This window comes from Lithobates pipiens, unplaced genomic scaffold (assembly GCF_037356315.1).
Source record: "Lithobates pipiens isolate NorthernLeopardFrog02 unplaced genomic scaffold, aLitPip1_a1.2 Scaffold_23, whole genome shotgun sequence".
Lineage (NCBI taxonomy): Eukaryota > Metazoa > Chordata > Amphibia > Anura > Ranidae > Lithobates > Lithobates pipiens.
Window position 1 is genome coordinate 103,135,070 of NW_027507785.1, and position 13,196 is coordinate 103,148,265.

The following is a 13,196-nucleotide window of genomic DNA, read 5'->3' on the forward strand; positions in this document are numbered from 1 at the left end:
TGTTCGGGGCCACTTTGTGCAAAACCAACTGCACAGTGGAGGTAAGTATGTTTGTTATTTTAAAAAAAGAAAACATTTTACTTTACAATCCCTTATATATTCAACTTTATCGTAAAATCTCAAACAACCTAAGATCAGACCTGAGTAAGTTATATGATACAGATGGCCAGTTAGACCCATTACATCCCCTATGGAAAATACACATCAGCATAACACCAAGACATAAGACACGATAAAATATGAGTCACTAGATTGTGGCATATGGTAAAATCGAAATATGACCACATGAAAAATAAAAATGTACATCGTGGGAGGGTATTATAAAATATTTCATCACTCCTACTTCCCATCCTATAATCCTTTTGATTGGGTTAGGTGAGAACTCAGTGTCATTCTTTATAAAGTCCACAAAAAGTGATTGCAACTGCAGAACACCTGGTATTAATTGATATAATGCCATATTACTGTTTCCATTGACCCATTAGTGACTGCAATACTCTAAGTTTTCACACCCAGTGCTCCATGCAACGAGAACGTTCACCTTGCAAAAAGAACTAGGAATACACACCTGGGTGTTTCTAGTTATTTAGATGTCGCTTTTAAACTTCCAAATTAGTCATGGAGTTAATTTATTATTATAGGTATTTATTAAGCTCTGACAATTTATGCAGCGCTTGACATACTGTACATTCACACCAGTCCCTGCCCTTAAGAAGTTTCCAATCGAATGGCCCCTGTCTTACATGCAAACACATACCAGGGCTAATTTAGTTAAGAGCACATTATCCCTACCAGCAAGTGCCTGGAGTGTGGGAGGAATGCCTGGAGGAAAACCATGTAACTCAGTGAAAACCCATGCAATCACATGGAGAACATGCAGTCAGTGACCTGACTAAGATTTGAACTGATGACTCTTGTGCTGCAAGGTAGAAGTGCTACAGACAAAACCACTGAGCTATTATATTCAAATTAACTGATATATTAACGGTGCTAAATTTGGTCTGAGCAAAAGATTCAGCATGCAAGCAGCACAACCTTTCTCAGTAGCGCCCATTGCTGTTAACCTTCTCACCACCAGAAAATAGAAGCTCAGGACACGTTGGCTATGAATGAGGCACTGCAGGGAAAGTTTTTACCATAAGTAACCGCCTCCATATAATGGGATATGCACCATTACACATACCTAATGAGTTGGGTGCTGTATCAAAAATACATATCCTAAACTTTAAATATTTCAGGCTAAACAAAGCATAGCACACTGGATGGGAATCTACTACAGATCTGATCAACTCAGGCCAAATTCTGACCTAAAAGTACATTTGAATCCAAGAACAAAATGTATGTGTATGTACTATGTATTAGCAGCTTCCCAATCCTTAGATGTGGTTAGTTTTCTTTTTCAGGCTAAGCACATTTTCAGCAAGTGTAGAAAATACCTGTTCTTTTGAAAAATGCAGTGTCCTTATCTTCTGTGAGATAAACAGAAAGATAATGGAGAAGTCAGGCATGGGTGACAACCCCTCTCTCCATAAATACTAAAGGAGAAAACACAGCCACAAAAGCTACAGGGAGTGTGTCATTCACAGGTTTAGCAAGTTAAAACAAATGAGAAAAGGTGATGAAACAACCAGACATTTAGTAGCCTTCCTTTCTTCTCCTGCCATCCCCACAAAAGTATTTAATTGGCTGAAACCTTCCAACGCAGTAGATCTCATCCTATGACATTGTGATTTCGTCATAGGAATGTCACATGCTTTGAAATGATTATACCATACAATAGCTCGTCATTTTTGGCAAACATTTTCAAATATTTGTGTTCAAACGTTTTTAACTATAGCACATTTTAAAATGTAAGAAAAACAGTTCTAAGAAAAAAAATGAAAATATTTTATTATGATTTTTATTTTTTTTACATGATTCTACAACTCTTCATGCTCCACTCGTTCCTGAGATGAAATCCATCGATTGACAATCACTTCCTATAAAAAGAAAATAAATTACATAATGATAAAAAAAAAAGTTGCTATTTTCCTTTACAAAATAATTTTTCATACATGGCCGAAAGTGTAAGTTCGTCAAAAAGTCAATCTGTCTCAAATGTGTGCAAGTCACAGATCAAGAAGAGGTTGCCTTCTGTAAAAACTGCTTTTCAAAATCATCAGTGAATGCAATGAGATAGGCAAGGAAGTTATAAGAAAATCTTGAGTCTATCAAAGTTGAGCAAAGGGACATCTCTCCTGCATCCCTTTAGACATGCTCCTATTTGAAATATCTCACCAAAAATGACATTTTTGTTGCAGGGGATGCCTGAAATGTGACTTGTATCTTAGTGCAGGCTTCTGGGAAAATTGGTGAGCCAATCATACAAGCAGGAAATGATGTTCTGTGTACAGAACGACTCCATGTAGCCATATTGCTTTGCATTTATTCCGTGCCCCTTCCTTCTTATCCTGAATAATCACTCCTACTACAGAGGGGTGGGACCTGTATCACGGGAACACAGGAAGTCAGAATGTCCAAAATCAGTCTAACTGAGGGGTGGGTAAGAGAAAGCTAACAGGCCCAAGAAAACAGCAGCAGAACTGGGGACTGGTTCAAACCAGTAGAATCTTAGGCCTAATCTGGCATCAGAATAGGCCTTAACATCCACCAGATAGGAATTACAGAATGTGTGAATGGAAGTCAAGGTGGCAGCCTTGCAAATCTAGAGTAAAGTAGACTGATACTGAAAAGCCCTAGAGGCACTTGCAGATCTAATAAGGTCCGCCTTGATGGGTAAAGGAGGAAACCAATCCTTGAGACCATAAGCTTGAATAAAGCTGAGGTAATAAAGATAAATCTCTGGGCAGAGAAGGAAGGACAATGTACTGGTTGAGGTGTAAGGCCGAAACAATCATAAGTAGAAAGGGAGTTCTAGTCTTTCCAGCCAGATGGTATAGTGCTGCAGAGACAAACTACCCAAAAATCCAAGCTGTTGATCAGATGATGATTTTTCTGATATATTCCCCCAGCTCCACAAGCTGGCATCCATCAGAAATATATTCCAAAGGGAGCATGGCTTGACCTCAGCCAAGATGGAGGCTTAGATCCAGAGCTCCGGTAAACAGTGGGACAACGGAGCGGCTCACGGAGCATATCGGCCACATCTTACACCCCTTTAGCGGCGTTCTGACCCGGGCACAGCCTGCCAACGTGTCTAGAAGAAAAAGAGCTGAGAGGAGACCCAGGAAACCGACGGCGTACTTTATGCAGCCGCCGAGACAGCATGGACAAGATGGCGCCGGCGCGTCCTCCACTCCGCTCCTCACATCCAGGTCGCCAGAACGGAATGGCGATAGTGCCCACACTAGCGGTGAACATTCCCTGGGGAACTCACAGGCATCCACCCCTTTGAGCAGGAGCCCGGCCAAGGCCAGGAGCAGAATGGACAGCTCGGGGACACTGCAGCAGCATGAGGTGAGATCCCCCACTGATTCCCAGGAGGTTACTAGGGAACTCCCTGACTCCATTACAACTTTCCGCACAACAAACCAGCCTGTCCTAGACACTACTCTTAAAGACATGCTCATTTCATTGCGCAGCACCATACATGCAGACATGATGGCATGTATGAGGAGCTTCAGTACTGAACTTAAGGAGGTGGGTGAAAGAGTGAATCACGTAGAAGTGAAAATGGGGGAATATGCCACCACAATAAATGTTTTAATTGATGCCCACGAAACGGTTGAGGAAGAGCAGAGTTGGATTAAAGCCAAGCAGGCTGATTTGGAAGACAGGGCCAGGAGGAACAACGTGAAGCTATGGGGTATCCCTGAATCGTTTACCCCAGCAGACTTGCGTCCCTATGTTACAAATATGTTATCCACTCTCATGCCAGATCTCTCGCCAATAGAGGTCTCTATTGATAGAATACACCGCATCCCTAAGCCTACCTTTATTCCAGAAAATGTACCCAGGGATGTTTTATTTCGTATGCACGTTCATCAAACCAAGGATCGTTTAATGCAAATTACAAGGAAAGGGGACCACCGTGCTACTGAATTTTCTGGCATTCAGTTTTATGCGGATCTTTCGCAGCATACATTACAACTGCACAAAAATTTGAACAACATTACCAAGGTGCTACGGAACCACAGCATCAGTTATAAATGGGGGTTCCCCACTAAATTGATCGTGAATAGGGAAGGGACCAATCACGTGATCTCATCACCTGATAAAGGACTTCAACTTCTCAAAATATGGAAGATCCTCCCTAATGATTCACCTCCGTCACCTGCTGTCCACAGCCCTAGGGGACGAGCACCAGTTGGCTAACTCGGTTTCTTGCCTGATATTTTCTTTTCTTTTTGAGGTTAATATGCCGCGTTAAGCAGCCTCATATAGGCCCTGCCTTATGGAGCCATTCCTTGGTCAAAAAGCCCCCACTTACTTGAGCAGATAAGATCTGCACACGGGTTATGACGACCCTCCTTTTAACTGGTTATTGTTTTGGATGCTTTTTTCCCTTTTTGTTTTTCCCTCAGGAGCTGTCAGCACCATCTCTATACTCAGGAACAGCCAGATTCACCGTATCTGAATATTCACTACGAGAAAGAGAATTAGCGGAGACCTTCTCCTCGTCATGTCTGCAAAACTACTTACTAAAGCTACTCCAGAAAGGGACCAAAAGTGAGTATGAGCGACTCTTAACAAGAAGCGCCTCACCACATAGATACTATGCCATTTAATATACTGTCAGTCAATGCCCACGGGCTAAACCACCCGGCTAAGAGATTTTCTTTATGGAAAGAAGCCCAATCATTGCATTGCGACATACTGTGCGTTCAAGAGACGCATTTCCACAAAGATTCCCCTCCTAAATGCACGTCAAGAGGATTTCAACACTACTTTACATTTAGTGCACAAGGAAAGAAGTGAGGAACTATTATTGCAATTAGGGACACCGTCTCTTTTCTATTGCATCAGGAGCTTTCGGACCCTAATGGTTGCTTCATAATTTTAGTATGCGATATTAACAACACCCGCTATACATTGGTAAATGTTTATGTTCCCAATGTAAGCCAGATTTGCTTCCTAAATGGATTAATGAAAAAGATAAGCAAAATTCGACAAGGGGCTTTATTATTGTGTGGAGACTTTATAATATTGCTCCAGACCCAGATATGGACTCAACAAACACCCCTGTTAGGAAAATACCCTCTCTATGTAACTTTTTAAGAGCTAATGATCTATATGATGTATGGCGTTGCAGACATGCCGATGAGAGAGATTATTCCTTTTATTCTCATAGGCATCGCTCTTATAGTAGGATCGATCTGTTCCTGTCAGATAGGTGGCTCCTTCAAAAAATAATTCATACCAAAATTAACTCAATTACATGGTCGGACCATGCATCAGTGCTGGTAACGATTGCAGATGATAATTCCACCAACACCGCCTATTTGTGGCGATCCAATTCTCAATTAATTCAGGATCCATCTACCAAAAGCCTACTGGAGGGCCACCTCTCTGAGTTCTTTCAGATCAACTCTACCCCTGAGGTTACTCCATCTACGGTATGGAATGCCCACAAGGCATTCATCCATGGTATCTTTATCCAGCAAGGAGCCAGACTGAAGAGGCAGAGGCAGATAGAGGAGCTTCTGAATAAAATTAAAACCTTAGAAGGCTTAAACAAAACAAACCCCAAATCCATCCCTCCATACCACTCTAGGGCACTTGAGGCATGAACTCAGGCTCATATTATTACACAAATTTGAGTGGTTAGAGAGGAAGCTGAAATTGTCCCTTTATTCTATGGGCAATAAGGCAGGGAAAGCCTTGGCGCGTAGACTATGGGGACAGCGTTTTAAATCCAAAATTCCTTATTTGATGTATCTTAAGTCCAATGTCAAAGAATGTGGCCCACAAAAGATTGCGGATTCCTTTAGCGATTATTATGAATCTACAACCTAGGTAAGGACAGCTCCATCCCACAGCCTTCTAAGGCTGATGCAGAATTTTTTTCAACGAAATTGAAGCTTCCCAAATTAACCCCCGACCAACTGGAAGAACTAAACTTACCTTTCACGATTGCTGAAGTGTTTAAAGCCATAGATATTTTGCCGAAAAATAAATCTCCAGGCCCGATGGGCTGACTGGGGATTATTATAAGACCTTTAAGTCAATATTGGGACCCCATCTTCTTAGAGTCCACGAAACTGCCACTGCTTCTGCTCTCTTCCCGCCCGAAATGTTGGAAGCAATTATAGTAACCCTGCCTAAATTGGGTAAAGCTCCAGAGGTGCCTCAAAACTTTATGCCTATATCATTATTGAACAATGATTTGAAAGTATATGCTAAAATGTTAGCACTATGTTTGATGCTGATGTTGCCTACAATAATAGATTCTGACCAATCGGGATTTACTAAGGGCAGACAGACCTCGGATGCCACAAGACGAGTTATAAATTGTTGGTCTGGCGAGAAGTCAGCGAACGCCTTCTCTGCTCCTGTCCTTGGACGCAGAGAAGGCATTTGACCGCATCCATTGGGTATACTTTGGTGTGTTGGAGACATTTGACTTTAGAGGTCATATATTATCGGCCATACTTGCTCTTTACACTTCTCCGTCAGCTAGGGTGTACTCCTTGGGAATGTTGTCAAAACCCTTTAGAATCACGAGTGGCACCCGACAGGGTTGTGCATTATCGCCCTTGATCTTCAACATGCTTGTTGAACCTTTGGCTGCAGGCATTAGGCAGGACCCGAATATTCATGGGTTTTGGGTGAAGGATCGTAAACATGTTATCAGCTTATTCGCAGAGACCTGGATAATCCAGGTCTCTACACCCACTTCCAGGGCAAGCTAGCCGCAGATGCACCGCTCCCCCCGTTGTGTTCTGGGAAACACACAGTTCCCAGGACACAGCGGGGACCAGTGGAGATGCGCAGCGCGATTCGCGCATGCGCAGTAGGGAACCGGGCAGTGAAGCCGCAATGCTTCACTTCCCGATTCCCTGACAGAGGATGGCGGCGGGGGCAGCGGAGAGACGAGAGCTAGCTTATAATGTTTCTATAATCTGGTGGCTTCCACTCGTCTCTGAATGAGCATGTGGAAATGCAGGTTGGTGTGTCCCAGATTCTAGCACCGGCCTCTCTTTTTCCACATACAGCTACAGAGCTCAGAAACCTAACATCAACTTCACATATACACAGAAAACTTTTTATAATCATTTGGTTACCTTATACAGCGAGAGCATTACCAAGTAATTGATTGGTAAAAAAACATAAAAATAAGTGCAAAAACTTGCCTGCACTTTAAATGTTTTTATGCATTCTGGAGACGTCATTTCCTTTTCTGTAAAATCCTGAGGCTGGATTAAATAGCAGATCAGCAACTCCTGTTAACAAGCAAATGTGGGTGAATACCTTCCTTTTTTTTTTTTTATATCAAGTAAATTCTGTGCAGTGCTGTCAGCCATGAAGCTTTCACCTACATTAGCATCTTCTCCTCTTACACAACTTTCAACACTTGCTCCAATCCCATAACACTGGGGAATGTACATCTATTGGATAGCTGTGCTAAATAGCTCATTTTTATTTTGCTCACAAATACACGTGAAAATGTAAATGAAATATATGCATGTATTATGATTTCATAAGCAGGATTTTAATAAGTTCTATTGTGTGCTACCATAAGAGCCAGTTCACAAAGGGGCAACACGACTTCTAGCGCGACTTTTGGAGGCAACTTGGACACGACTTGAGTATGAATAACAGCGCAACATCAACTTCGGAAAAAGACCCTTGGAGCTGATTAATAAATTACTATAAAAACCTGTGTTGTGTTTTTATTGACATTTTTTTCCCAGGTGAATGGGTAGGGGTACGATTTACCCCTTACTCATTCACATAGGGTGGGGGGCCGGTAATCGAATTCCGATAAGCCCCCCGCCCGCAGACCCCGACAACCAACGGCCAGGGTTGTCGGGAAGAGGCCCTTGTCCTCATCAACACTGGGACAAGGTGGTTTGGGGTGGGGGGGCCGCAGGGCGCCCCCCTTCCCCAAAGCACCAACCCTCCCATGTTGAGGGCATGCAGCCTGGTACGGTTCAGGAGGGGGGCGCTCGCTCGTCACCACCCCCTTTCCTGACTGGCCAGGCTGCGTGCTCGGATAAGGGTCTGATATGGATTTTGGGGGGACTCCCACGCCGTTTTTTCGGCGTAGGGGGGCTTCCCCTTAAAAATCATACCAGACCTAAGGGCCTTGTATGCTCCCGGAGGGGGAACCCATGCCGGTTTTTTATTTAAAATTTGGAGTGGAGTTCCCTCTCGAGAGCTGATTATTCTGTGAGAGGTGTCATTGTCGCCTAAATATAGATGGAGATCCGACTTGGAGGCGACTTCCATTGAAATCAATGGGTACTAGTCGGATAGAAGTAGTACAGGAACTTTTTCTGAAGTCGGAGTGACTTCAGTAGTGTGCATTAAGACGGCCCTCATTCACTTACATTGTTTTTTACATGTAGCGCAACTTGAGGCGACTAGGGTCGACCTGAAGTCAGATCCTGAGTTGCCCCTGTGTCAACCGGCTCTAACTGTGTTCTGGGGAATTCGTTTTGTACAATTGTAGTGAATTGCACAAGATCCTTTGGCTGGCTACACTAATGTGCTTCTTGCCAGTTTCTTACTATCTGCAGTGTCAGCTGCAGCCATAAAAGTCCAAAGCTTCCTTCCTGTCTTTTTTTACCTTAGACACATTCATTGTTGTCCTGTTAAGACCAGATAAAGACCTCCAGGTCAATGGTCGCAGCGGGGATCCTTCATAATTGGCATCAACAAGTTCCACAATCACAGAATAACTAAGAAAAAAAAAAACTATAAACATATCCAGCTTTATACAGCTTAAAGAGACTTTCAAAGGGAAAGAATCAAATGCTTTTCAGTTATTCATAATATGGGGGCTGTTTAGTGATTCACAGCTTTCAACATGTTCAGTTCCATAGAAGCCAATAATCAGATCCCTTATATGAAATCAGCTAAGCAAACAACATATGCTGCCATAGTTGCCCAAAATTCTAAGACACCATGTGTACCTATGGCCTACCTGACAGGGCCTGACTGGTGATACCCCCTTTTCAAGCGGCCCTGGGGCTTAGTCCTCAAACAGCCCTTACATCTCCAGTGAAAGCTAATTAGATGACTATACAGTATCTGACAAAAGTGAGTACTCCCCTCACATTTTTGTAAATATTTTATTACATCTTTTCATATGACAACACTGAGGAAGTGACACTTTGCTACAATGTAAAGTAGTGAGTGTACCGCTTGTATAACAGTGTAAATTTGCTGTTCCCTCAAAATAACTCAACATACAGCCATTAATGTCTAAACCGCTGGCAACAAAAGTGAGTACACCACTAAATGAAAATGTCCAAATTGGGCCCAATTAGCCATTTTTCCTCCCCGATGTCAAGTAACTTGTTAGTGTTTCAAGGTCTCAGGTGTTAATGGAGAGAAGGTGTGTTAAATTTGGTGTTATCACTCTCACTCTCTCATACTGGTCACTGGAAGTTCAACATGGCACCTCATGGCAAAGAACTCTCTGAGGATCTGAAAAAAGAATTGTTGCTCTGTATAAAGATGGCCTAGGCTATAAGAAGATTGCCAAGACCCTGAAACTGAGCTGCAATACGGTGGCCAAGACCATACAGCGGTTTAACAGGACAGGTTCTACTCATAACAGGCCTCGCCATGGTCGACCTAAGAAGTTAAGTGCATGTGCTCAGCATCATATCCAGAGGTTGTCTTTGGGAAATAGACGTATGAGTGCTGCCAGCATTGTTGCAGACGTTAAAGGGGTGGTGGGGGTGTCAGCCTGTCAGTGCTATGACCATATGCCTCACACAGATTAAATTGGTCTGCGTGGCTGTCATCCCAGAAAGAAGCTTCTTCTAAAGATGATGCACAAGAAAGCCTGTAAACAGTTTGCTGAAGACAAGCAGACTAAGGACATTGATTACTGGAACCACGTCCTGTGGTCTGATGAGACCAAGATAAATTTATTTGGTTCAGATGATGTCAATCGTGTGTGGCGGCAACCAGGTGAGAAGTACAAAGACAAGTGTGTTTGGCCTACAGTCAAGCATGGTGACGGGAGTGTCATGGTCTGGAGCCGCATGAGTGCTCCTGGCACTGGGGAGATACAGTTCATTGAGGGAACCATGAATGCCAACATGTACTTTGACATCCCAACGCAGAGCATGATCCCTTCGGAAAATGGGATGCAGACAGTATTCAAACATGATAATGAAGCCCCACACACCTCCAAGGTGACCACTGCCTTACTAAAGAAGCTGAGGGTAAAGGTGATGGACTGACCAAGCATGTCTCCACACCTAAACCCTATTGAGCATCTGTGGAGCATCCTCAAACGGAAGGTGGAGGAGCACAAGATCTCTAACATCCACCAGCTCTGTGATGTCATCATGGAGAAGTGGAAGAGATCTCCAGTGGCAACCTGTGATGCTCTGGTGAACTCAGTGCCTAAGACGGTTAAGGCAGTGCTGAAAAATAATGGTGGCCACACAAAATATTGACACTTTGGGCCCAATTTGGACATTTTACTTAGGGGTGCACTCATTTTTGTTGCCAGCGGTTTAGACATTTATGGATGCATTGAGTTATTTTGAGGCGACAGCAAATTTGCACTGTTATACAAGCTGTACACTCACTACTTTATATTGTAGCAAAGTGTTATTGGTCAGTGTTGTCACATGAAAATAAATAATAAAATATTTACAAAAATGCGACCGGTGTACTCACTTTTGTAAGATACTGTATATCACTAACAGATGTTCTCTGCAAGTGGAAAAGGAACAATGTGATAAACATCATCGTAAAATAAAGATACTGAAAACCTTATTCGTACAGTATGAACAAAAGATTACTGGAGCTTTTATAAGTGTTTGTTCTGTGAAAGAAATTCTGACCATTGCTCACTTCCCAACCATTTTAAAAATCTATGAATTCATTTATAATTTATGGAACCCCTGGGTGGTTGGGCAGTTTAACATCCCACAGAGCTGTTCTAACAAAACCCATAATGAAAAGAAGAACTTTGAAGATACTGCCATTTAAACAGACAGCAATAAAAAAAAAAAAAAAAAAAAAAAAGATTCAATAAGTGTAAAACACCATTTAAAAAATATTGCAATTGTGTTGTATGAATACAATCACATTAGCTACAGCCAATAATGGTAACATTATATATAGAGAGAGATAGAGATAGAGAGAGAGAGAGAGAGAGAGGGGACTATGTTATTTTAAGTTTATATGGATTGATTTTGTTCAAATGATTCTGTTCAACAGCCCTCTTAGCTCCTGATGAACCCCTGTATGAAACGTGTCAAGCTCCTAGTTCCATGTTTAGCACTGGTAGCAACGCATTATAACAAATAATGGAGGATACTTTTAAGTAGGACCGCTAATAAGGCAGTACAGCCAGCCCTCCTGTACTGCGCCCGGCCCCCTCAGTTCAAAAGGGGGGGGGGGCAGGCACCTGCAGAGCAGACACTGATCCTCTTGTCTCCCACTGCAGTCTTGCCAGCTTCTCCTCCTCTCCCTCACTCCGGCTGCACTGCAAGGCGATTGGTTGCAGCACGTGCGCCCCTTCTATCTGCTGTCTGGGCCCCACTGTGTGCCCCGCTTACGGCTTCATTCCAGTCCCTGCCCAGCAACCAGAGGCATCAGATCATGCATCGGTGCTCCCGATTGAGCGGGAGCACCGGTAAGAACGGTGGGAGGCGGGGGTTGTCCCCTCCCGCTCCTCCGGCATAACAGCTGAGCGGCTTTTAGCCGCATCGGTTGTTATGACTGGAAAGCCAATCACCCGCTCTGCAAAACGGTACCGGGATGATGCCTGCAGGTGCGGGCATCATCCCGGTATAACCCCCGGAAGCCGAGTACGCACATCTGCGTACACTCGGCGGCAAGGGGTTATTATAACCTAACCCTAATTTAACCTTCTCCAAAACTTTATCCCTGACTTGTCTGGTGTGTTCCTTGGCCTTCATGATGCGGTTTGCTCCCTAAGGTTCTCTAACAAACCTCTGAGGGCTTCACCGATTAGCTGTATTTATACTGAGATTAATTTACACACAGGGGGACTCTATTTACTAATTACAAAAAGGAGAGGGTTTGGGGCTTTAAATGAGACGTGTACACCATTGGTCGATGCAGTGAACACAATCTTGGTATGAATACATAAACAAGAGAAATGCACATAAAAGCAATCTTTATTGGATTGTCTTACAGTATTTAAAGCCATGTTGTATCATGATGTAACAATTACTCAATGAAATACCATAGCAGTGATGCAGCAAAAATACACAGTAAAATAGAGACATACATTATGTACATGATAAAACACTAGAGGGACTGATGAACAAAATGATCTACATGTTTCGTGAAAAATATCACTTCTTCAGGAGCAGGCACACTCCAACTATCTATAAAGAACACACGTGTAAGCATGAGTATCACTATATCGCAACAGTTTTGAAATTATTTGCTCAAAGATGAGCAATCAGCTGTGTAGTAACTCGCGAAAAACGGCTCCCATTGTCAGTGCCAGGTGCCGACCACAAATGCTAGCTCCGTAACTGTCCACCACGGGAGCTGAGGGGGCCATCTCCGCACATTGAAAATTGCAGTATGAGGACCATAGGATGATTGTAGAATATCCATATTACATCATTAACAATAAATTGATATTGATCGTCCAGTAGGGATTCTTTAGAAATAATAATAAATATATATGTATAGCATGTATGATTGTACCATAGAATTGTGGATTGTCAATATATAAATGAGTAATTCAACCTAATGGACTTACAAAGAAATTCTAACAATTGATGATTGGCAAGTATATACATGAAGACACCATAAGCCTTCAATGACAGATTCAACCTTAATTATGTCAGATTTTCGGACGAATGCATTTAACGAAACTAAATAAATAAAAATGACTTTCGGGGGTGTAACTAATAAAATTTTCAGTGTGCACGTCTAATAATTTCAACACTGTTGAGATATAGTGATACTGATGCTTACACATGTGTTCTTTATAGTTGGATTGCGCCAGCTCCTGAGGAAGTGATGTTTTTCACGAAACACGTAGAGCATATTGTGCTTCAATCCCTCTAGTGTTTTAT

The 13,196-nt window shown here is 42.7% G+C and overlaps 1 protein-coding gene across 2 annotated transcripts in view; it reads right to left on the reverse strand.

Annotated features, from left to right (window-relative positions):
- Positions 1–1,863: 1,863 nt before the first annotated feature.
- TSEN2 (tRNA splicing endonuclease subunit 2) overlaps positions 1,864–13,196 on the reverse strand; it is a 47,832-nt gene continuing 36,499 nt past the window's right edge. Inside the window, exons 10-12 of one of the 2 annotated variants that reach the window (XM_077452114.1) lie at positions 8,732–8,843; positions 7,293–7,382; positions 1,864–1,979 (exon numbers count right to left, since the gene is read on the reverse strand). In XM_077452114.1, coding sequence (XP_077308240.1) covers positions 1,920–1,979; positions 7,293–7,382; positions 8,732–8,843 — 262 coding nt within the window. In that variant the 3' untranslated portion in view covers positions 1,864–1,919. Of the gene's footprint in view, positions 1,980–7,288; positions 7,383–8,731; positions 8,844–13,196 lie in introns of both variants that reach the window. The other variant, XM_077452115.1, reaches the window with a different exon arrangement.